This window comes from Arachis hypogaea, chromosome 19 (genome assembly GCF_003086295.3).
Source record: "Arachis hypogaea cultivar Tifrunner chromosome 19, arahy.Tifrunner.gnm2.J5K5, whole genome shotgun sequence".
NCBI classification, from domain to species: Eukaryota; Viridiplantae; Streptophyta; class Magnoliopsida; order Fabales; family Fabaceae; genus Arachis; species Arachis hypogaea.
This window is the reverse complement of record NC_092054.1, coordinates 55,909,587-55,935,888: the sequence shown is the minus strand read 5'-3', so window position 1 is coordinate 55,935,888 and position 26,302 is coordinate 55,909,587. Positions and strand designations below refer to the sequence as shown.

The 26,302-nt window shown below is 37.3% G+C and overlaps 1 protein-coding gene across 1 annotated transcript; it reads left to right on the top strand.

Annotated features, from left to right (window-relative positions):
- The first annotated feature begins 10,153 nt into the window (after positions 1–10,153).
- Positions 10,154–24,149, top strand: LOC112778370 (uncharacterized). Its single transcript, XM_025822692.1, has 4 exons — positions 10,154–11,124; positions 11,352–12,600; positions 23,578–23,838; positions 24,114–24,149. The coding sequence occupies exons 1-4, from the start codon at positions 10,154–10,156 to the stop codon at positions 24,147–24,149; spliced, it is 2,517 nt and encodes an 838-aa protein (XP_025678477.1).
- The last annotated feature ends 2,153 nt before the right edge of the window (positions 24,150–26,302 follow it).

Here is a 26,302-nt window from a genome sequence, read left to right as displayed (position 1 = left end):
ATATCCTCACCTTTTACTTTAATTGCTTTTATGTCCTTTAACTTTTAGTTATTTATAATTCGACTGTCAAACTTTTAATTAATTATCTTGTTGTCCCTAAACTTTAATTAATTACACTTTGACCGTTAATGTTTATCTAATTATATTTTTACTCTTATATATTTTAAAATTATTATTTTACCCCCACATATTTTATGAAATTTTCATTTTATCCCTAAAAATAAGTTGGACCATTTTATCCCTAAACTTTTTAGTTAATACCCGAATTGTCCCTTAGCCTTTAAATTACCATTTTAACCTTAATTTTTTACTAAATTATCGTTGTATCCTTTATGTCAAATTACCTGTTACCCTTGCATGGTGAAAACCGAAATCATGCTTGTGTTTTATCATAGATTCTTCTTTGATTTTTAACTTGCTTTTAAGCTATTTAGTAACCACTGTAAGAACTGGAAGTTTATTAACCAATTAATTAAAATAAAATAATAATTTATTTTTCTAGAATAAGTTCAAAAATTTAGAAATATTAATTTAAAAATCTAAAGATGAGATTTGGACTCAACAAATTTTTCTGAGTTGAAAAACGTATTTTCTGCGAAAAAATGCATAAAAATGCATACCGGTAAATTAGCCAGCAGTACCGGCTTAAGTTTGTCTAGTACTGTGAGTGAGAAAATAAAACTACAGAAATACTTAGAAAAATATTTAAAATTGAAAATTTCATTGGGCACCAATTCTAATGGTTATGGCCTAAAATTGGGCCAAACGAACTAAAACTACTAAACGGTTGAACTGAGCCCAAGTTGAGCCCAAGGCCCAACATATATAAGCCTTCTTAATGGGTATATTTCAGCTCATTTCACCACAAAGAGACGGTTAGGGCAGCTGAAGAAAGGAAAGAGAAGAGGGGAAGAATACTATTCACTCTCCTCTTCAATCGCTTATATCTTGAGCTACGGAGCTTCGTTTTGCGTGTTGTTTATGGCTACGCGAAGCTCTTGCTGAGCTCTTTATTTCTGTCCGAACAAAATAATAAGAAACTTTCAATTTCTTACCTAGTTCTCTGCTCTAACAGATTTTGAATTTTTTATTTTAGTTATTTAGGGAGTTTTGTGATTTTGGTTGTTTAAGTACCAACTAACATTAAAAAATTGTTCGGTTTTGCCCCAAATACCATTGGATGAGGTAAGCCACTTCAAAACCCTTGTGGTTTGATGTATTTGTGAGCCATAGTGATTAATTTTGGTAATTTGTATGGATATAGCTTGAATTATTGATGATCGGAATTGAATTGAAGAAATGGTGCACTTGAAGTTGATAAATTTGGCTGGGACTCGTTAGTTTCGGTGGCTAATCTTAAAGGCTTGAGGGGAGGAGATTATTTTGGTGATTTAGTGCTTGTGTGAGAATGGGCCAAGGTATGGTTTCGATTTCCTTTAAATATTGTGTAATCTTGTGGGCAACTTAGGCTAATGGACCCTAAGATAGGATTGAATGGTATGAATTGCATGAATTGGTTAATTGTTGTTGAGCTTGTTGTGATGACATGGAGTTGATGATGATTGATGATAATGTTATTAATTGAATAAAAAATTGGATATATGTAATATTGATGATTGTTGGAAATTTTGAATGGCAATATTAATGTTGATGCAGATTAATGGAAATTGAGGAGCATTGATGTGATTTAGGTTGAATTTGGAGTTGTTGAATGAGTTGAATGAGGTGGGAATTGAATTAGTTAGGTGTTTGAATACTTGAGGGATGATTGAGGATTGCTTTGGTATTGATTTGGGTTTGGTTGAATTGGTTTGGTTTTGAGTTTTGGAGAACTAGAGGACTTTGCAAGATTTTGGTAAAACTTTATTTTTAACCAACTTTGATGGGTCATAACTTGGCTTCCGAACCCTCAATTTTGATGAAACTTGTTTTATATAAAAGTTGGATTTGAGAGGTTTATGTCATTTGAAGAACGGGTGAAAATGATTTTTAACGAAAAATTTATGTGCGTTTAAAATTTTGTGTAAAAAATTGATGCAACAAAATAGCTTTTTTAAAAATTGGGAGGCATGCGTACACGGAACAAGCGTGCATACACGAGGATGGGCCTCTGCCCAACACTCATGCCTATGGGACCAGTCATGCGTACGCGAAAATGCCAATTTTACACCCATGCGTACGTAGAAACCCTTTTCTGGTTCGAAGGTTCGCGTACGCGGATGATGCTTGCGTATGCGACAATCCAATTATTACACTCATGCATACTCAAGAAAAGCCATGCATATACGAGACCCCTGTTTTGCTGAAAATGTGATTTTTTGTATTTTTAAGCGTTCCTCTAGCATTTTAAACCTCTGTAACTGCTGTTTAGGATCCTTTAGCTAGTATTTAGGCTTTTGGGATAAGGGAAACACAATGGTTATGGTGGACTCAATTGAATATTTTTCTATTATGAAATTAAAGACGGTGACTTAGGCTTGGGAAGTTCTATGGATGGAATAACTAGAGTGAATTGGCAGAGTGTAGCATTGATAATGAATTGAGGAAAATGAAAGATTGAAGATGTAGAAATTGATGAAATGAAAGTTTTTGAACTTGTGATATACGAGAAGTAATCACTGAGATTGAATACTATATTACTGTTGTGCTATGGTTGGTAAGTTGCTATGCACCTGGCAAGGACGTTGGTTAATCCTGATTGTCGAGATTGCGGTGCCAGCATAAGGACGATGGGTACCGTTACCATACTGAGAATTGGAGGTTCTTATACCATATGTTGTTGTTGTTTTTCAGATGCAAGTCGCAACCCACCTCAGTGAGTTTGCGGATGGTGACAGATCAGAGTATGGCTCGCTTTTGTCTTTTGTTTATTTTGCTGTAGTTATTCTCTCACTTTTGATTATTGTACTTGTTGGCTTAAAGGCTTAAAATTTAAGAGATTGGATGTATCTATTTTAACTTTCAAAACTCTGTCGTATCTGTTGTAACTAGTCGGTCTAAACTAGGTTTCTTTTGGACATATATATATATATATATAAATACCTTGTTTATCTTGTACCTATAATCTCTTCTTCTTACCTTTATGCTTTAGTTATCGTGTGTGAATGTTTTGTGCTTTTGTATCTCTGTTTTCTGTGTCTTTGGGATTTTATTTCTTCATCGGGCTTCTAGTTTTAATATTTCTTGATTATATATTATTGTATGAGCTTTAGAACTATCATGAAGCTTTGTCGTCCTTTGCTTTACGGCTAGAGGTAAGGCTTAGGGTGATAGGGTGTTACAACCATTTTTTAACATCTTTTAACTCCAAACTCCAACCATCATAATCATACCAAAAACATATTAAACAAGCTTAAAATTAAACTCCTTAGAAGCTCCAAAACCAGTAGCCATGGTACTTCTAAGGATAATTAATTTCTAAGCTTGTTAACAACATAATAACATCACCAAATAACCATTTAATCACTCAACTTCAATTACCAAACATCAATCTAACAATCAAACAACAAGAACATAATTAATTCATAATTAATTAACCAAATCTTACCTCTTTTGTTAGCCTAAAAACCAATCCTCTCCTTGTATTTTCCTAGCTCATTTTTTTGGCCTAGTTTTCAATCAAAGTTAACTTTTAACTCAAGAAATCACAAGAAGACCAAACCTTCATCATGAAATAAGAAAGAATTTTCTCATTGTTTTCAAGCTGAAAATGGTAGTTTCTTGGTCCTTACGACTTCTAGACAAGAGTTCCTAAGAAAAAATAAGACAAGAATTCCTAAGAAAAAATATCAAAAACACCAACTTTCTCCCATGGTTAGCCATGGCCAAAACTCAAACAACAAAAATACTTCATCTTACCTTATAAAATCTCATATGATAGTGAAGAAAAGAAAGAGGGAACACGTTAATTAGTTTAGAATTTTGTTGGAGTTTTGGAGGCTTAAGAAACTGAACATGGAAGCTTAGAAACCATGGGAACTTTCTCACTTTTTCTCTCTTTTTCTTGTGAAGAAGATGGAAGAATGAAGTAGGAGGTAGTTGATTCTTGGCTGGGCCATGGGGTTATAAGGATGATTCATGAAGATTTTAATGTTAAAATATCATTAGGAAGAAAATTATTAAAGTTAGATGTATTAAATCACATGTAATTACACTGCTAGAGTAATTATATGAGCTACTAGTATAAATGATACTCGTAACATAATTATCTCGGCTATAAAAGATCTATGATAATACATTAGCATAGCTAAGTTCATCAGAGAGTGTCGCTGTTAGTTCGTGCTGGTAGATTTTGGGACTGTTATAATATTATTAAACTTATCTCAAGTTTAACTAAAGCGAGTAAAATAATAATATTATGTATTATTATTTTTCTCTGGAGAATCGGGTCTGGCTCATCGAGGTGAGCTTAACCGTGACTCGTGAAATTTTGAGATTTCTAGTCGACGTGGCCCGAAAACTCAGTTTTTCACTCCATTGGGTGCTGTTTACGTGGCAAGGTGCTTGTTTGTGTAGTAAAGGTGCTTGACTGCGCAATAGAGGTGCCCGCTTCATTTAACTTTCGGAAAAATTTTGTTTTTTCAGGAAAAAGTTTCATTTTGCTAAAAACTAGGCCGTTACACTCTACCCTCCTTAAAAAAGAATTTTGCCTTTAAAATTTTAGTTACTTGTAAATAGATGTGGATAGTCTGCTCTCATCTTGTCCTCCAGCTGTCACGTGTGTTCTTCTTCTCCATTTTGTCCCTACGCACACCACTTTAACCAGGGAAATTGTCTTGCCTCTCAATTGCTTGTTGCTCCCCTCTATGATCTTGACTGGTGATGCTTGATATGTCAAGTCACTTCATAACTACATTAATTGGAAAATATTCTAATTCTATCTTGGATTCTATTATTATTTTGGAAAATTTAAATTCAGAATTAGCTTGAAACTCATCTCATAATCTTCAATTATTTAGAACTAGTCCTTAATACGTGACATATAATTCATCTATGGATTGTTTTTGAATATTGGGTGGCTTAAAATTGAAATCGTTCTTTACCTCTTCTCCTAGTTAGTTGACCAAGGGATTGGTGACTAATTGGATTAAGAAAAATTAAATTACTAGGGATTGGAATTTGATTATAAATGATTTGCTGTGAAAAGATTTTTTCTTCAAGACCCAGAATCATCTTGATAAGGTTTGATTGATGTAATTAGAGATTCAATTAGATACTGCTTGCCTCAATCCATTAATCCTCGTGGAAACGATATCCACCCACCATGGTTTTACTTGAACGATTTGGTGCACTTGCCAATATTTGAGCACATTGATTTTGCACTCATCATAAACCTCAGATCTATGTCTGACACAATGGTTGAAGGTGCTCCATGTAGTCGTACTATCTCCTAGATATATAAGCGAGCAAGTCTATCCAAGGTATAATCAACTTCAAATTGGAAAGAAAGGTGTCGATTTCATTACTATGTCTACAATTACCCATATAGCATTATGTCTGGTAGACGTTCTTGGCAATCTGGTAAGGAAATCCATTGTCATCTCCTCCCATTTCTACTGCGGTATCTACCCAAAAAAATTCATAACTCAGATAATTTTGCATATCACATATCATTCTCGACCTGGAGCAAGTAGGGGCAAACCACTGCATCTACCCCAGGAGTCTCAAAATAAAATCCGGAGCAAGTGGATCAACGCCACTGCGTCTACCTAAACAGATATATCAAAATCAAAATCATGTTCAACATCAATTTCATTATCTTCAATCTCTTTCAATTCATATTCAATCTTAATTAATCTCATTCATCATCATCATCATTCATCATCAAAATCAATTATCACATTCATCCTCTCATACATCACTTCATACTTTGTTCCTCTCTTTCCAATTCATCAACTCATCTCTTTAATTCTCATTTCTAATTCTTTTATCCTTAATTACACAGGCTCTAGACTCTTATCAGGGTTTATAAAGGTTTAGAGGGCTCGAGGAATGGTTAAGAACTTAAAAAATTCACTTTTCATAAAAACAGGGATGGTCACGTATGCATACAAATGTTCGTGTACGCATGAGTGTAAATTTTCAATACTTGCATACGCGAAAGGTTTGGGCAGCAGAGCTCGCTCGCGTATGCATGACTTGCATCGCATATGCATGAGCGTTTTTATGCCAAAGTCACGTATGCAGCCCATGTTCGCGTATGCATGAGTGTTAGTAATAGCCAACTTCCGCGTACGCACGATGGTGTCCACGTACGCATAGCTTATCAGACTTTGAAAAAGCTTATATGCTACAGAAACCAGTTTTTTAGCCCAAATTTCATACCTTCATATCTATTTTTACAAAATTTATTTTTCAACTCTTCCTGAACCTTTGGAAAGATCGATAAATAAATTTTTATAAAAATCCAATTTCGTAAGTTTTCCAACTCTGAAGACTGAGTTACGGCCCGCCGAAGATGGTTGAAAATCAGTTTTTAACCAAAAATAGAATTTATCAACTTTCCAAAAGTTTATAAGCCAAAATAGTTTTTAACTCAACAAAACAACCCCAAACCACTTCAGTCCACTCATTCACAATCAACCAAAATCAAGCCTACTCAATTCATTCACACATTTTACTCCATTTGTATTTATAATCATCGTTAGTCATCATCATACCTCAATCATACTTAATCATTATCCTCTCTCTCAATCTCGAAATCATCATTGGACATTAATCAACACCAATTGTCACTAATCACATCTCAATTTCAAGCATAACCTTCAAACAACTTACCGAACTTACCTCCAAATCAAACACCACACAATTTTCATCACATTCCTTAAAATAACTCTCTTTCTCTCAACTCTTATGTTTTATTTCATTCAAAACCTCAAACTCACTCTCCTATCCCCAAATCCTTGAATTTATAATTAATTTAATTTTTAAAATATTTAGCTAGTTAATCAAATCTCTTTTTGTTGTTATTAAAAATCAAATAAGTTAAAATCATAAATCAACCAAATCATAAAAATGTGATTCTCTTTAAAATCCTTAAAAATAATCAAGACATGTCTCTTTTGATAATTAATTCAAATCAAACTCATTTTCGAAATCATAACCAAAACTCCTTCAAATTCTTGGAAAATTTTCGGCAGCACCTCCCCTAAAAACCAGAGTTTGCCACCCATCACAGGTTTCCTTAATTCAACCCCAACTCAAAAGACTAGTATTTCAAGTCAATATTTTCAAATTCATCATTCAAGATCAATCATTATCGATTTAAATCAAAGAAAACCAAAATCAACATATTCAATCCATATTACCAGAAATTCAGAAATCAACCAATTCAACAACAAACGTAACATGTCAATCTCAATAGAGAATCATTTACATCACAGACATTCATCTATTTGCATTAGCCTACTAAACTTTTCAGGTATTCAAAGCCTAAAATAATCTCCTACCTCGAGGAATCAAGCCTGCAGCAATTTTAACACGATAAATCCATTTTTCTCCCGACTCGCAACAGCGATGGCTGCATCCACAGTTTCGTTTACTTCCGCAATAACAGAAACAACTTTTATTTCAACATGGAACCTCGATAACTCAATCCTAAAACATCAATATCGCAAAATTCTTAATAACACATAACAAAATACTAACAGCGAGGATTCTCAAGCAAGTAACCTTACTACAACAAAAGAACGAAGCAGCAGCGACCTCCGAACCGATCTGGCAGCGGCTCCAACAACTATCTCAAGCAACAACAGTGACCAGAAGCTCCAGTGATGGCAATTGTAATAGCCATGCAGTGACAATAATATTTCCAAAATTTAAAAGAATGGAAACTAGAAGGAAGACCTTTACTGGCAGTGGATCTCGACGACTGTAGTGCCATTTTTCAGTGACAGAGGCTCAGCGACGCATCTTCAACAGTGGTGACACAGCGTGCAACAGCGGCGGCTGGACTTGTCAACAACGATGATGCCACTCGCAACGATGATGGCGACGAGACTCGGTGACGGTGATGCGACGGCTTTGCCTCCTTCCTTGCGTTACGTCGTCTCTGTCTCTCTCTCAGCATCGCTCTCCCTTTCTCCTTCGAGCTCGACAGCAATAAACCCAACGGCGGCAATGGCAACAAGGATGAATGGTGCAAACATCTTCTTCGTCGATCTCTCTCTCTTTTCGCAATTCTGCTTCTCTCTTTCGTGGCTCTGATTCACGGCCCTCCCTCTCCTTCAATGGCAACACGACGGCGCGACGGCAGTATGATAAACCCCATTTTTAGGGTTTATCTTGTATAGATTTTAAGGATTTTATCAATGATCTTCCACACTTATTCACATAAAACTACATGATTTTGTGTTCCTTTTCTAACAATGCTTCATAGATGAAAACATACTTCTTTCCCTATTACCATTCGATGCCGTGATCCATTTGTTAAGTCGTTTCAGAAGTTATAGGGCAAAAATGGCTAAGAGGAGTGAAGGAAGCATGCATGAATGGAAGGAGAATGGAATAAAGTGGAATTTTGGAATTTGGGCATGTGCGCGCACGCGCACCGTACATGGACGCGTGGATGCGCACCCCCAGAGACAAAGCGAGAAGCCAGCGCACTTATACGGCTGGGCCATAATTCCTTTAACGCGCGCGCACTGCACACCTGCGCGTAGGTCGCGAAAAATCCCAGGTGCGCGTACGCGTACTGTGCGCATACGCGCCGTTGTGCGCACGTGATTTTTTAAGAGAAAAACGTAACCAGCGATTTCAGGCAGTCCCAGGCCCTGTTTTGGACCAGAATTTTAGAGGGAAAAGCATAAGAAGACCAAGGATTAGGGGGGTTAGGACAATTAGTCATAATTCTAGATATTTTGGGTAGTTAGTTACAATTTGCTTTTAGAGAGAGAAACTCCAACTTCTCTCTAGGATTTCACTTTCTCCATTGCAATTCTCCTTTGATTTCTTGGTGAGATCCATTGCTAATTCACTTTTACTTTGATACAAGTTGTAGATCTACTCTTCTTCTACTCTCAATTAGTGTTCTTTTGATTCTATCTATTGGATCTAGATTTGTGACTTTGTTACTTTGAATTTGATTAATGAATTGAGGAATTTCATTCAATTGCTTGATTGTTGATGATTGTTTGGATTAGATAGCTTTAATTCAATTCTTCTCTCTCAATTACATCATGTCTTCTATGATTGCCTACCAATTGTTTGTGATAATGACAAGCCTAGCTATGGAGTAGATTTCTCTCACTTGGATTAGGAGTTGAGTCATTGGAGACACTTGAGTAGTGGATATCAATTGTTGATTAGGAATTGAGAATTGCTAATTGACTTAGAGTGCACTAAAGCTAGACTTTCCTAGGGTGAGACTAGGACTTGTGACTTAAGTAAGTTACTCTCACTTGACTTTCCTCCACTATTAGGGGGTTAACTAAGTGAAGCAATAATCAACTCTTATCACAATTGAAGGAAACTATAATGATGAAACTTCCAATACTTACCCTTAGCCAAGGCTTTTATCTCAATTAATTGTTGTTTACTTTCGTTAGCTTGAGTTCTTGCACCAACTCTCAAAACCACAAAAGACTTTCTAATCAATGATGAGCATTCTAAGGTAAATCCTAGGGAGAACGACCCAGGATCAATACTCTCGGTCATAGATTTTAGAATTGTTTGATGCGATATTTGCGTGTTGGTTAGACTATACTCACGATTGGATTCATTGCTAATTTCTAACCGGCATAAGAATATTACGTCCATCAAAATGGCATCGTTGCCGGGGGTTTGCTTATGTGTGCCATTCTATTAGTTAGTGTAAATATGTTAATATGTGGATACTTGCATTTTTTTCTTGATTGGTTGTTTGTTTGATTGTAGTTAGAATTAGTCTTTGCTTAACTATCACTTGATGTCATAAGCTTCTTATCTCTTTCATTGTATGACGCGTTCACTACCAAATCCGAGCTCAGCACCATTTGATTCGAAAATTGAAAGAACTTTGCTTCATATTAGGCAAGCTCGGAGGCGGTTAGACTTTGAGGAATGTGAAAAGGTTTTTACCAATTCACCAACCATATCACCGTCATCTAACAAAGGCACTAATTACTCTTCCGTTGATACTACTAATAGTTCTTCTTTTGATCTAGGTGTTGACGAAATGGCCGCTCCAAGGAGAGTTACTCTCAAGGAAGCGGGTGCACCAGACTTTGTTCTCCAACCTCTTCATGTGCTTCATCCAAACTTGAATGCAAACTTTGAACTCAAGACCGCTCTCATCAATCTTCTACCAAATTTTCATGGACTTCCCGCACAAGATCCAATTAGACACCTCAAGGACTTTCATAGTGTATGCTCAACCACTAGGCGGGAAAGATCCGATAAAGTGGCCATATGGTTGTTTGCCTTCCCTTTCTCTCTTGAGGGAAGAGCCAAGGAGTGGTTTTATACCTTACCTAGTGGTGTTGTCTCTGATTGGAACTTGCTTAGAAGAGAATTCCTTGATAAATTCATGCCCGTAGAAATGACGGACAAGCTAAGGAAGGAAATCTCTTGTATTGTACAAGGTGAAATGGAAACTCTATGTGAATATTGGGAACGGTTTCGCAAACTTCTTGACTCATGTCCCAACCACATGATTGACACTCAAGTATTGCTTAGCTATGTGTGCCAAGGCATGAGGGAACAAGATAAGAATCTATTGGATGTCTTAAGCAACGGTTCCTTGTTAAAGTATAGGACGGCGAAGGAGGCATGGAAACTCATTACCGACTTGGCCGAATCCACTCAACACGCTAGAAGGAGAGTCAACCGCCCAAAGGCCGTAAATGAAGTCTCTTCTAGTGGTGAGACCGCTTCTCTTACCAAGACCTTGTGTGAGATGACAATTCTTCTAAAGCAACTCCAAGTGAATCAACCACAACCTCCACCCCCTCCTCAATACCAACAAAGCCAACAATTAGTCCCCCAAAAAGTATGCGGTATTTGCTCATGCTACTCCCACTACACGGATGAATATCCAAGTCTCCAAGAAGATAACAATCTAGTGGCTACCTACAACTTTTATGATCGCTCCTACTATGAACGCGCTAATCAAGGATACCATTCACAAGGGAGCAATTACAACCAAGGGTACCCAACAAGGAGGCAACTATAACCAAGGGAGTAACAACTCTAATCAAGGTTGGAGGGATAGCTCCAACCAAGGTTGGCGGGACAATTATCAATAAGGAGGAAGGGACAATGGAGGTAACCAAAGATGGAACAACAACACTCCACAAAACCACTACTCACAAAAACCCTCTAAATCAATAACCTAACCAAGGAAGGAACTACCAAACCTACATACCACCTAATAGACAACCACTTCTACCTAACCAATCACAAGCACCACAAATCACCTATCCTTCCACTTCCTCAAATCAAGATGAGACACTCCGATCCATACTCCAAGGGCAAAAGGAACTCCAAAATACACTCAACTCAAGTCTTAATAACCTCACTTCCACCCTCCAAGCTCTCATTGCTCGCATGGAGCCACCTTCTACCTCCACTCCTCAAGCTCCAAAATCTAGTGTTATACCTTCTCAACCTCTACCTAACCCCAAGAGAGGCATCAACGCCATAACCTTGAGGTCCGGAACTCAATTAAAAGAGAAGGGCTCAAAGGCACCTAGCCCAATGATAGTTGCTCAAGAGGAGGATGGGGTTGAGATAGAAGAAATTGAAGAGGAGGAGGAAGCACATGTGGTAGTTGAAGAAGAAGACCCTCAACCAAGGAGTGAAGCCCCTAGAAAGGAGCAAGTCTTAGAGGAAGTAGCTCAACCAATTCCATTTCCTACATTGGCAAGGAAGGCTAAGAAGCGTATAGAACTTGACCCAAAAATGGTGGAAATGTTCAATAAAGTAGAGGTAACTATCCCTCTCTTTGATGCTATACATCAAGTGCTTAAATATGTGAAATTTATTAAGGACTTGTGTATGAAAAAAGATAGAATTCATGAGTTAGAAACCATTCCATTGGGGAGTTCTATTTCGGCTTTGATGGGAGCCATTCTGGAAAAGTGTGTTGATCCGGGCCCTTGTTTAGTCTCTTGTGTCATTGATGGAGTCCAATTCATTGATTGTATGTGTGACCTCGGTGCATGCGTTAACATTATGCCTTTTTCCGTTTATCATATATTGAAGCTCCCACCGTTGAAACGGTCGGCGGCTAGGTTTGTCTTGGCGGACAAGAGCATAATAACCGTGACAGGTATTGCGAAAGATGTGTTGGTCAACATAAAGGGTTTGATATTTCCAATTGATTTCCATATCATTGAGATGCCACCAAGTGAATCCAAAAGGACATCATCTATTCTACTCGGGAGGCCGTTTTTAAGGACCTCTAGATTCAAGTTGGATGTTCATTCGGGAACTTACTCATTTGAGATAGATGGGAGAGTTGTAAGTTTTAGCTTAGAAGAAGAAATAAGGCACCCACCGGAGAACCATTCCATATTTCGGTGTGACTTAATTGACAACATTGTGGCCGAAGTGCATTATGCAAAGCTAGATGAGAAACATATGATTGAAGAAAATAGTGAAGACCCAAGTGAAGAAGTTCAAGTGACAAGCCAAGAGCAAAAGCTAGAATTGAAGCCACTACCACCCCACCTAAAGTACTCATACCTTGATGAAGCCCACAAGTTCCCGGTGATTATAGCAAGGGAACTAAACCCTCAACAAGAAGAGAAGTTGCTATGTGTTTTGAGGAAGAACAAAAGGAAAATAGGGTGGAGCTTGGCAGATCTAGTGGGGATAAGTCCCCAAGTGTGCGAGCACCAAATCTTTTTAGAAGAAGAGGCTAGACCCGTAAGACAACCTCAAAGACGATTGAATCCTACCATTTTTGAGGTTGTCAAGAAGGAGGTAACTCGGTTACTCGAGGCAGACATCATCTACCTTATTTCGGATAATAAATGGGTGAGTCCCATTCAAGTTGTGCCAAAGAAGTCCGGGGTAACCACAATCAAGAAGAAAAACGGGGAGCTCATAGCAACACGGGTGCAAAACTCTTGGCGAGTGTGCATAGACTACCGAAGGTTGAACTCGGCCACTAGAAAAGATCATTTTCCACTTCCGTTTATTGATCAAATGCTCGATCAATTATCCGATAAACCTTATTATTGCTTTCTAGATGGCTATTTGGGGTACTTCCAAATACACATTGCTCTAGAGAACCAAGAAAAAACAACATTTACTTGCCCTTTTGGAACTTATGCCTATAAGCGTATGCCATTCGGCTTATGCAATGCACCGGCAACTTTCCAAAGGTACATGATGATCATATTTGCAGATTTCTAGAGCCATACATGGAGGTATTCATGGATGACTTCACGGTATATGGTGATTCTTTTGATCATTGCTTGGATAACCTTGAAAAAGTTTTGGAAAGATGTACTAAAACTAACCTTGTCTTGAATTTTGAGAAGTGCCATTTCATGGTTAGGCAAAGTGACATATTGTTCCAAAGATGTATTCCGTGGATCGGCAAGATCAATGTCATATCTATCTTGCCTTACCCTTCTTCCGAGAGGGAAGTTCGTTCTTTCCTTGGACATGCAGGATTTTATCGAAGATTCATAAAGGACTTTAGTAAGCTAACGTTGCCTCTATCAAGGTTGTTGCAAAAGGACATTGAGTTTGATCTGAGTAAGGAATGCATGGAGGCTTTTGACAAGCTCAAGGTAGCATCGACCCAAGCTCCCATCGTGCGAGGGCCAGATTGGAGTCGGCCATTCGAAATAATGTGTGATGCTTCAAATTTTACCGTGGGAGCCGCGTTAGCACAACGCGAGGATAAGAATCCATATGTCATAGCCTATGCATAAAAAACACTAAATAGAGCCCAATCCAACTACACTACCACCGAAAAAGAACTATTGGCAATAGTTTTCGCCTTGGACAAGTTCCGAGCATATCTACTTGGTTCAAAGGTAGTAGTCTACTCGGATCATGCGGCGTTAAAGTATTTGTTGGCTAAGAAGAAATCCAAACCGAGATTGATTAGCTGGGTTTTATTGTTGCAAGAATTTGATTTGGAAATTAAGGAGAGGAGTGGTACACAAAACCTAGTGGCAGACCACTTAAGTCGCCTTGAACACACCAAAGGCGATACCACTCCTATTAATGATTCTTTTCCCTTTGAGGACTTGCATGCAATCTCAGAAACCATTCCTTAATATGCACCAATTGCCAATTACTTGGTATCTCGCTCCTTCCCTCCTAATCTCTCCAAACATCAAAGGGATAAGCTAAAAAGTTAATCTAAATACTATGTGTGGGATGACCCATACCTTTGGAGATGTGGGGCAAATCAAGTAATTCGGAGGTGCATTCCACAAACCAAATTCCACTCAATCTTGGAAGCTTGCCACTCCTCTGAAGGAGGAGGCCACTTTGGACCTCAAAGAACGGCAAGGAAAATCCTAGATTATGGATTTTGGTGGCCAACTCTTTTCAAGGACTCTTCTCATTTTTATAAATCTTGTTCTCAATGTATTAGATTTGGTAATATCTCCAAGAAGGATGAAATCCCCCAACAAACTATGCTATTTTGTGTGATCTTTGATGTATAGGGAATCGGCTTCATGGGGCCATTCCCAAATTCTAACGGTTTTCTCTACATTCTACTTGCCGTTGATTATGTGTCCAAATGGGTGGAAGCGATACCCACCCGAACGAACGATGCTAATGTGGTCCTTTCCTTTGTGAGGAATAACATCATTTGTAGATTTGAGTCGTCACGAGCAATCGTGAGCAACCAAGGTTCACATTTTTGCAATAAGAGAATGGAAGGGCTAATGAAGAAATATGGCATCATGTATAAAGTAGCTACGGCCTACCACCCACAAACAAACGGCCAAGCCGAGGTTTCTAACCGGGAGATTAAACGCATCTTGAAAAGAATTGTGAAACTCAATAGGAAGGATTAGAGTGCTAAACTCACCGATGCATTATGGGCCTACCGAACGGCATACAAAACGCCAATTGGCATGAGCCCCTTTCGGTTGGTGTATGGCAAAGCTTGCCACTTACCAGTAGAGATAGAGCACTAAGCATATTGGGCCTTCAAGGAGTGCAATCCAAGTTTGGGTGGAGCCAGAGTTGAGAGGAAGCTACAACTAACGGAGTTGGAATGTTTGAGGCTTGAAGCTTATGAGAATTCTAGACTTTACAAGGAGAAGATGAAAGCCGTGCATGATAAGGACATAAGAGGTAAAGAATTTAGAGCCGATGATCTAGTCCTCCTTTACAATTCTAGATTGAGATTGTTGCCCGGAAAACTAAGATCAAAATGGGAAGGCCCATATCAAGTAGAGAAAGCGGAACCCTATGGGGTTTACCATTTGCGCCATCCCTCAAGTCTGGATATCTTCAAGGTCAATGGGCACCGTCTCAAGTTGTATCATGGTGAGCAAATGAAGAGCAATAAGGAGATTGAGGTATTCCTTTTGGAAGATGCACCTCTTGGCAAAGAGCAATGAGCTAGTGAAAGTCCAACTTAAGGACATTAAACAAAAGTGCTAGGTGGGAGACACCCCACCATGGTGAGATCTATCCTTTTTACCTTTTTGTATATGGTTTTGAATTCTTCATTGTTTTGTAATTGCTTAGCTATAATATTGTTTGATTAGATTTGAATGTGAATACCTTAGATAACTTGTCCATGAAGATTTGCATTGATTTTTCAATGGATGGATTGATTGTGTGGTAGAGAGATGGTACACGGAATCCTGATCGCACACATTTCACACAAATCCGTGCAGCTGACCAGCAAGTGCACTGGGTCGTTCAAGTAATACCTTACGTGAGTAAGGGTCGATCCCACGGAGATTTTCGACTTGAAGCAAGCTATGGTCATCTTATGTAAATCTCAGTCAGGCATATTCAAATGGTTATGGGATTTTGATAATTAAAATATAATTAAAACAGAAAATAAGATAGAAGCACTTATGTAATTCATTGAGGGGATTTCAGATAAGCGTATGAAGATGCTTTGTTCCTTCTGAACCTCTGCTTTCCTATTGCCCTCATCCAATCATTCATACTCCCTTCCATGGCAAGCTGTATGTTGGGGGATCACCGTTGTCAATGGCTACCGTCCGTCCTCTAAGTGAAAATGGTCAAAATGCGCTGTCACCGCACGGCAAATCATCTGTCGGTTCTCACTCATATTGGAATAGGATCCATTGATCCTTTTGCATCTGTCACTACGCCCAACACTCGCGAGTTTGAAGCTCGTCACAGCCATCCCATCCCAGATCCTACTCGGAATACCACAGACAAGGTTTAGACTTTCCGGATCTCAAGAATGGCCGCCAATAATTCTAGCCTATACCACGAAGGTTCTAATCTTAAATTAGAAACCTAAGAGATATGCACTCAAGCTATTACAGATAGAACGGAGTTGGTTGTCAGGCACGCGTTCATAGGTGAGAATGATGATGAGTGCGTGAATATCTTGGAATATGAATAAGCTTGAATTGAATAGAAAATATTAGTACTTTGTATTAATTCATGAGGAACAGCAGAGCTCTAAACCTTAATCTATGGGGTGTAGAAACTCCACCGTTGAAAATACATAAGTGAAAATAGGGTAGACATGGCCGAGTGGCTAGCCTCTCATGGAGGTCTCAGAACGTAAAAGTTACATAATGTGTTCCAGAGATGAAAATACAATAGTAAAAGGTCCTATTTATAATGAACTAGTAGCCTAGGGTTTACAGAAATGAGTAATTAATGCAGAAATCCACTTCTGGGCCCACTTGGTGTGTGCTTGGGCTGAATATTAAAGCTTTCACATGTAGAGACTTTTTTTGGAGTTAAATGCCAACTCTGGTGCCAGTTTGGGCGTCTAACTCCAGCTTTTATGCCAGTTCTGGTGTTTAACGCCAGAATAGGGTAGAAAGTTGGCGTTTAAACGCCAGTTTGCGTTATCAAGACTCGGGCAAAGTATGGACTATTATATATTGTTGAAAAGCCCAGGATGTCTACTTTCTAACGCAATTGAGAGCACGTCAATTGGGCTTCTGTAGCTCCATAAAATCCATTTCGAGTGCAGGGAGATCAGAATTCAACAGCATCTGCAGTCCTTTTTCAGCCTCTGAATCAGATTTTTGCTCAGGTCCTTCAATTTCAGCCAGAAAATACCTGAAATCACAAAAAAATACACAAACTCATAGTAAAGTCTAGAAATGTGATTTTTATTTAAAAACTAATAAAAATATAATAAAAAGTAACTAAAACATACTGAAAACTACCTAAAAACAATGCCAAAAAGCGTATAAATTATCCGCTCATCACAACACCAAACTTAAATTGTTGCTTGTCCCTCCAAGCAACTAAAAACAAAGTATAATAAAAAGAAGAGAATATACAATAAATTTCAAAAATATCTATGAAGACCAGTCTTAATTAGATGAGCGGGGCTCCTAGCTTTTTGCTTCTGAATAGTTTTGGCGTCTCACTTTATCCTTTGAAGTTCAGAATGATTGGCTTCTATAGGAACTCAAAATTCAGATAGTGTTATTGATTCTCCTAGTTTAGTATGTTGATTCTTGAACACAGTTACTTTATGAGTCTTGGCCGTAACCCTAAGCATTTTGTTTTCCAGTATTACTACCGGATACAGAAATGCCACAGACACATAATTGGGTGAACCTTTTTAGATTGTGACTCAGCTTTGCTAGAGTCCCCAATTAGAGGTGTTCAGAGCTCTTAAGCACACTCTTTTTGCTTTGGACCACGACTTTAACCGCTCAGTCTCAAGCTTTTCATTTGACACCTTCACGCCACAAGCACATGGTTAGGGACAACTTAGTTTAGCCGCTTAGGCCAGGATTTTATTCCTGTGGGCCCTCCTATCCATTAATGCTCAAAGCCTTGGATCCTTTTTATTTTACCCTTGCCTTTTGGTTTAAAAGGCTATTGGCTTTTTCTGCTTGCTTTTTCTTTTTCTTTTTCTTTTTCTTTTTGCAATTTTTTCTGCAAGCTCTTCACTGCTTTTTCTTGCTTCAAGAATCAATTATATGATTTTTCAGATTATCAAATAATATTTCTCCTTTTTCATCATTCTTTCAAGAGCCAACAATTTTAACATTCATAAACAACAAATTCAAAAATATGCACTGTTCAAGCATTCATTCAAAAAACAAAAGGTATTGCCACCACATCAAAATAATTAACCTGATTTCAAGATAGAATTCGAAATCATGTACTTCTTGTTCTTTTGTGATTAAAACATCTTTCATTTAAGAAAGGTGATGGATTCATAGGACATTCATAGCTTTAAGACATAGACATTAGACACTAATGATCATATAATAAAGACACAAACATAAATAAGACATAAAGCATAGGGAACGAAAAACAGAAATTAAAGAGCAAGGAAATTAAAGAATGGATCCACCTTAGTGATGGTGGCTAGTTCTTCCTCTTGAAGATCCAATGGAATGCTTGAGCTCCTCTCTGTCTCTTCCTTGAGTTTGTTGTTCTTCCCTCATGGCTATTTGATCCTCTTTAATTTCATGGAGAGTAATGGAGTGCTCTTGGTGCTCCATTTTTAGTTGCTCCATATTGGAACTCAAATCTCCTAAGGAGGTGTTGATTTGCTCCCAATAGTTGTGTGGAGGAAAATACATCCCTTGAGGCATCTCAGGAATTTCTTGATGAGGGACTTCCTCATGCTCTTGTTGAGGTCCATAAGTGGGCTCTCTTATTTGCTCCATCCTTTTCTAGTGATGGACTTTTGAGATGAATCTCTCCATCTCCCATGACTCGGAGTTGGAAGCAATTGCCTTCCCTTTCCTCTTTCTAGAGGTTTCTCCGGTTTTAGGTGCCATTAATGGTTATGAAAAAACAAAAAGCAACGCTTTTACCACACCAAACTTAGAAGGTTTGCTCATCCTCGAGCAAAAGAAGAAAGAAGGGAGTAGAAGAAGAAGAGAATGGATGAGATGGAGAGGTGTGAGTGGTTCGTGTATTAGGGGTTGGGTTTGGGAGGGAAAGAATTTGAATTGTGAGGTGGTTGCTATTGGGAAGAGTGGTGAAGGAGATTGGTGAAGAGAAATGAAGGTGATTGGTGAGGGATATTTTGGGAAGAGTGTTATGGGAAGGTGTGAAGAAGAGAGAGAGAGAGAGTTGAGGTAGGTGGGGATCCTGTGGGGTCCACAGATCCTGAGGTATCAAGGATTTTTCATTCCTGCACCATGTTGGCGTGTAAACACCCCTTGGAGTGCCAATCCTGGCGTTTAACGCCAGCTTTTCTTTCCTTTCTGGCGTTAAAACGCCAACTTTGTGCCCTTTTCTGGCGTTGAACGCCAGTCTGGTGCCCTTTTCTGGCATTAAACGCCCAGAATGGTGCCAGACTGGGCGTTCAACATCCATTTTGCTACCCTTACTGGCATTTAAACGCCAGTAAGATCATCCTCCAAGGTGTGCTATTTTCAATGCTGTTTTTTATTCTGTTTTTGAGTTTTCAGTTGTTTTTGTGACTTCACATGATTATCAACCTAAAGAAAACATAAAATAATAGTAGAAAATAGAAATTTATCATAGATAATTAAAGATTAGGTTGCCTCCCAACAAGCGCTTCTTTAATGTCAATAGCTTGACTGTGGGCTCTCATGGAGCCTCACAGATACTCAGAGCATGATGATGGCCTCCCAACACCAAACTTAGAGTTTGAATGTGGAGACTCTATTTGACTCTGCATTGAGAGAAGCTTTTCATGCTTCCTCTCCATGGTTACAGAGGGAGATCCTTGAGCTTTAAACACAAGGTAGTCCTCATTCACTTGAAGGATCAACTCTCCTCTGTCATCATCAATCACAGCTTTTGTTGTGGCTAGGAAGGGTCTGCCAAGGATAATGGACTCATCCATGTTCTTCCCAGTGTCTAGGATTATGAAGTCAGCAGGGATGTAAAGGCCTTCAACCTTTACCAAGACATCCTCTACAAGTCCATAAGCCTGTTTCCTTGAATTGTCTGCCATCTCTAATGAGATTTTTGCAGCTTGCACCTTAAGGATCCCTAGTTTCTCCATTACAGAGATGGGCATGAGGTTTATACTTGACCATAGGTCACACAGAAACGTCTCAAAGGTTATGATGCCTATGGTACAAGGTATTGAGAACTTGCCAAGATCCTATCTCTTCTGAGGTAATTTCAGTTGAACCGGATCATTCAGTTTATTGATGAGCAATGGAGGTTTATCCTCCCAAGTCTCATTACCAAATAACTTGGCATTTAGCTTCATGATTGCTCCAAGGTACTTAGCAACTTGCTCTTCAGTAATATCTTCATCCTCTTCAGAGGAAGAATACTCATCAGAGCTCATGAATGGCAGAAGGAAGTTTAATAGAATCTCTATGGTCTTTGTATGAGCCTCAGATTCCTTTGGTTCCTCAAAGGGGAACTCCCTTGTGTCCAGAGGACATCCATGAGGTTTTTCTCACTGGGACTCACGTCCTCCTCACTCTCTCCAGGTTTGGCCATGTTGGTCATGGTTATGGCCTTGCACTCTCTCTTGGGATTTTCTTTTGTATTGCTTGGGAGAGTGCTAGGAGAAGTTTCAGTAATTCTCTTACTCATCTGACCCACTTGTGCCTCCATATTTCTAATGGAGGACCGTGCTTCATTCATGAAACTAAGAGTGGTCTTGGATAGATCAGAGACTATAGTTGCTAAGCTAGAGAGACTCTGCTCAGAATTCTCTGTCTGTTGCTGAGAAGATGATAGAAAAGGCTTGCTATTGCTAAACCTATTTCTTCCACCATTATTATTATTGAAACCTTATTGAGGCTTCTGTTGATCCTTCTATGAGAGATTTGGATGATTTCTCCATGAAAGATTATAGGTGTTTCTATAGAGTCCTCCCATGTAATTCACCTCTTCCATTGCAGGATTCTTAGGATCATAAGCTTCTCCTTCAGAGGAAGCTTCCTTAGTACTGCCTATTGCTGCTTGCATTCCAGACAGACTCTGAGAAATCTTATTGACTTGCTAAGTCAATATTTTGTTCTGAGCCAATATGGCATTCAGAGTATCAATCTCAAGAACTCCTTTCTTCTGAGTTGTCCCATTATTCACAGGATTCCTTTCAGAAGTATACATGAATTGGTTATTTGCAACCATTTCAATGAGTTCCTGGGCTTCTTCAGGCGTCTTCTTCAGATGAAGAGATCCACCAGCAGAGTTGTCCAATGACATCTTGGATAGTTTAGACAGACCATCATAGAAAATGCATATGATGCTCCATTCTGAAAGCATGCCAGAAGGATACCTTCTGATCAATTGTTTGTATCTTTCCCAAGCTTCATAGAGGGATTCGCCTACCTTCTATCTGAAGGTTTGGACTTCCACTCTAAGCTTACTCAATTTTTGAGGTAGAAAGAACTTTGCCAAGAAAGCATTGACCAGCTTTTCCCAAGAGTTCAGGCTTTCTTTAGGTTGTGAGTCCAACCATGTCCTAGCTCTGTCTCTTATAGAAAAAGGGAAGAGCATAAGTCTGTAGACCTCAGGGTCAAACCCATGGGTCTTAACAATGTCACAGATTTATAAGAATTCAGCTAAAAACTGATGAGGATCTTCCAATGGAAGTCCATGATACTTTCAATTCTGCTGTATTAGAGAAACTAATTGAGGCTTAAGCTCAAAGTTGTTTGCTCCAATTGCAGGAATTGAGATGCTCCTTCCACAGAAGTCAGGAGAGGGTGCAATGAAGTCACCAAGCATCTTCCTTGCATCTCTACCATTGTTGTTAGGTTCGGCCATGTTTGTTTTGTCTGCTTCCTTTTCGAAAATTTCTGTCAGGTCCTCTTCAGAGTTTTGTGCTTTAGCTGCTCTTAGCTTCCTCTTCAGAGTCCTTTCAGGTTCAGGATCAGCTTCAACAAGAATGCCTTTATCTTTATTCCTTCTCATATGATAGAGAAGAAGACAAAGAAAGTATGGAATCCTTTATGTCACAGTATAGAGATTCCTTGAGATGTCAGAGGAAAAGAAGAATGGAAGGATGAGGTAGAGAGGAGAATTCAAACTTATGAAGAAGGAGAGAGTCCGAATTGCTAATTGACGAGGAGTGTTAGTCCTTAAATAGAATAAGGTGAGGAGGGGGAAAGAATTCGAATTTAAATTAAAATAAAAAAAATATTTTTGTTTTTATTTTAAAATGTAGCACTACAAGAAAATGGAACATTTGTAACCAAAAATTTGTATCAAATTTAAAATTGTTACAAATTATAATTTTTTGTAACAATAATTAGTTATTGTTACAAAATAAGAATATTTTGTAACAATAAGAAAATTTGTTACAAAACATTTCAATATTTTGTAACAACTTGATTTCTTTTGTTACAAATTATGTTGGCTTTCGTATCGAATTGTTGTTTTGTTACAAAATGTTATAATATTTTGTAACAAAAGATTATATTGTTGCAAAAATTCAAAATATTTTGTAACAAAATATCTATTTGTTTCAAAAGCTTTAAATATTTTGTAAAAAAAAAATTAATTTGTCACAAAATACAATATTTTTGTAACAAGTTATTTATTTGTCACAAAATTCAAAATTTTTTTTGTAACTAATAAAAAATTTTGTTTTAACATACTAAATATAAGACTTTGAATTTTTTAAAATTAACATAATAAATTATTTATCATTTATTATATTTATTTAAGATTTTATATTCAAAAATTTATTTTACTAAAAATATGTAAATCAAATTAATGATAGTTTGAGTTTAAAATTATTTTAAAATTAAATAATAAATTATTCATAATTTATTATATTTATTCAAAATAAATTTTTAGAGATTTATATATTAAATGGAGTATTTTCTTATTTATAATTTAAAGTTTTAATAATTAAAAAAATATAAAAATTTTATATCATTTAATTTAAATATTTAATATTTTAATTTAATATTTTAAATTTTATGAATAAAAAAATTAACTTGAATATCTTTAATTTTATCTTAATTAATATTTATTTAAAAATAATTATAAAATAATAATAAAATAGTAAGAATTTTATATGCTTTAAGTTAAATAATTAGATTTTTAACTTTATTTTATGATTAAAAAAATTAGTTTTATTTACCTCTAACAAGTTAGAGTATTTATTTGAAAATAAGTTTTAAGTTGATAATCGAATAGTATTTTTATAGATATTATTATTATTGGATTAAAATTTGGTTTTCAATTACTCTATTATCCTAATTTTACTAAAATTATTAAATTACCCAAAATCCCTAATTTTATTTTAAAAAAAGAGATTGTACGTTTTGTTTTTCCTCCTAGCTGGATTCACGTAACAAAAAAAAATGATCTATAGATTCTAAGTTTCTAACTAATAATGTTATTTGCTCATAAACTATATTCAAATCACAGCAATACATACATATGCGTTATTAAATGACCATTGTAACCATAAAGATATTATTATCTTAGCTCAGCAAAATCAAAGGCCACTAACCTAATCTCCACCTACCACACCGCCAAACCCCCCATATTTCTCACTTAACGGTACACACCGTGAATCAGGGAATGGAGGGAGTTACGCCGCGAGGAAGAAGAAGGAAGGAGGAAGCCGTGCTATCATTTCGCCTCGGCTCGCCAACCTGCCGCGCCACCGCTACCACGTCCCGCTGCCGTCGTGCCGCCACCTCCAGACGCCGTTGTTGCTGCCGTTTGCGAAGAGGGAAGAGAGAGCTCGCGGGTGAGAGAGGGAGTGTCGCGCCAGCCACTGCCTCTGCGCCACCGTCGTTGACGAGCTCAGCCGCCTCGCCATTGTTGCCGCCGAGGGTTTTGCCGCTATTGAGGAGAAGACACTGTCGCGTTGGTTGTTGTCGTCGAGAGAGAAGCTGTCGGGTCGCACGGGGAGAGAGAGAGAGAGAGAGAGAGAGAGAGAGAGAGAGAGAAAGAGAGAGCACGAGGAGCAAAGGAGTGAAGGGAGACACGCGCCCAGCCACCGCCGCTTCTGCCGCTGCCGTTGTTGGAAACGCTGCCGGTAAGGGTTGAGTTTGGTTTATTTCCTTTTGAGATTCCAGGAGCTTTATTTTCGTTACATGTTATTACAGCCATCATCACCAGAGTTGCGGCTGCTTCGCTCTTGATTTCTTTTGTGCAGTAAGTTACTTCTGCTTCGAAAACTCATTTGTCACTTTTCTGTATATATTTCTGAAGTTTTGGTAAATGTAGGGTTGAGTTTTGATTATTGCGAGTCGCGATTGAAGCTATGATTACTGCGGGCTGCGAGGGAAAAGGGGGGTTGTGACGCGTTTGAGTTTTTGAGTTTCGACAATCGAGGTAGGGGTTTTTCTCAAGGTGGATACTCCCATGAAGATATTATAATTGTCTTCATGTGATGATTTTTCTTTTTGACCCTTAGATGATGGAGTGTAGGGTTAGATTTTGATATGTTATAAAAGTGTTGTTTTTATTTAAAGTGTGGCCAAATCAATAAATCACACTTTTATACAAAGCATCTTCATAAAAAGATATTTTTTACATCTTCATTTGAGTAGCTCCCTTTTCTCAAAATCTATTTTACATTACAAAGTTGTGATAAATAGATATTGATGCAAAAATATATTTTTGTTATTATGTTTTTTCTTGTGAATGCGGTTGTTTGATTGCTTGAGTGAAGTACGGTTGTTTGATTGCTTGAGTGAAGTACGGTTGTTGATAAGAAATGGGTTTGAAAAATTATTTACTTAATTATTATGAAAAGTGAAACAGTGCTACTCTACGAATTTGCTTCAGCTAGCGTTTTACTTACTCTGGTATGTGCAACTGTGCAAGGTCTTTCAATTTTAGTTCTTTCGCGATTTTCTGTTTTAATTATTGTGTGCATGTGTGTGTTCAGTTGCTTGAAAATCTTAGTTTTGTTTTGAAAATAAAATCATTATGCTTTATAGGATAACTGTTTGATTAAGTTTGCAATTTCATGAGTGGAAGAAATAGTAATCTAATGATTAGTGATATAGTTATCTTGGTTATTGAGTTATTTTTGCTGAATTGTATGATTTTGAAACTGCAAAAGTATTGATTTAGAATGTAAAAATATCATTCTGTAATTGCCATGATGCAAGGATGATTTATTTTTTACTTGTCCCAATTATGCTCTCAATAGTTACTGATCAAGTTTGATTTTAGTATAAAAAAATATTTTATGTACTCGTATTTATCTTGTAGAGCCATTGCATGAGATTAACACAACTCTATATGGAAACTATTTGAATATAAGAAATTAAGAATAGTGATGAAAGTTATCCTTTTTTGTGCTCAAGAGGTGGAGCTACAAGAAATTGCTTGATAATAATCACATGATGCTCTTTGGCCGTCGTCTGTCGCTGTGTTTGCTGCCAGCTTACCATCTTCAAAGGTCAATGCTCTGTTCGTGGCTCATTGTAATAGTGTAACTTTGTTATTCATTTTTTTGCTCTATTCATAAGGGTTATTGATCTTTGAATTATTCTTGAATGATTTGTATTTTCAGTTTTTCATTCATTGATTGTTGATTAGCTCTTACTGCTGTTTGTGATTATTCATGGTAAATGTGCTGCTGTCCTATTATTCTTTGTGCTTTTGTGGCTTAATTGTGATTAGATTGTGACTGTCTTGATCAAATTGTTGAGGATTGTTACCTCCAGATTTGGATACACTAATTGAATATCTATAGTTTTTGTTTTCATGATTTGTTGGTTTGTTTGTAATTATTTAAAATTTGGAATTCTTTGGCTGGGTTGATATTGTTGCTGATTTTGAACCTGGACTTTGGCTTTGTTGTTGCATTTTTATTTGAATTTCTGGATAGGGTTGTTCTACAGCTTCAATTTTCATTTCACACGGCCTTCCACTAAACCAAGCTTTCAACATAGATTTTGGATCTTTACCGAAAACCTCCCTAGGAATATGAGATTTCACACTTAGTTGCTTCCTTCTCTTCAGAACATTGTCAAACATGGGTTTGGAAGGTGAGCTTTTATTCATGAGATTTTATCACAAAGGGAAAGTTATCATATTGTTAAGAGCTATTATTCAACTGATGTACACTTTTATTAGATGGTTCATATTCATGAGCTTTTATTTAATTCTCTAATTATCTATGACATAGGATCTATTAACTATTCAATAATTAGTTTCCTGGTTTGAGTATTTAAGTATTAGATTTTGATATCATTATGAATAAAATTTATATGTTTTTGTTTTTTCTGTGCATTTTTAAAGGAAAAACAAATCTTATTTCTTAAGCTAGTATTTTTTG

Coding starts and splice junctions, on each gene's coding strand:
- LOC112778370 (XM_025822692.1), top strand. CDS start 10,154: ATGGCCGCTCCAAGGAGAGTTACTCTCAAGGAAGCGGGTGCACCAGAC. Junction 11,125..11,351: donor GGGAGCAATTACAACCAAGG/GTACCCAACAAG, acceptor ACCACCTAATAG/ACAACCACTTCTACCTAACC. Junction 12,601..23,577: donor ACCCAAGTGAAGAAGTTCAA/GTGACAAGCCAA, acceptor ACCGTGAATCAG/GGAATGGAGGGAGTTACGCC.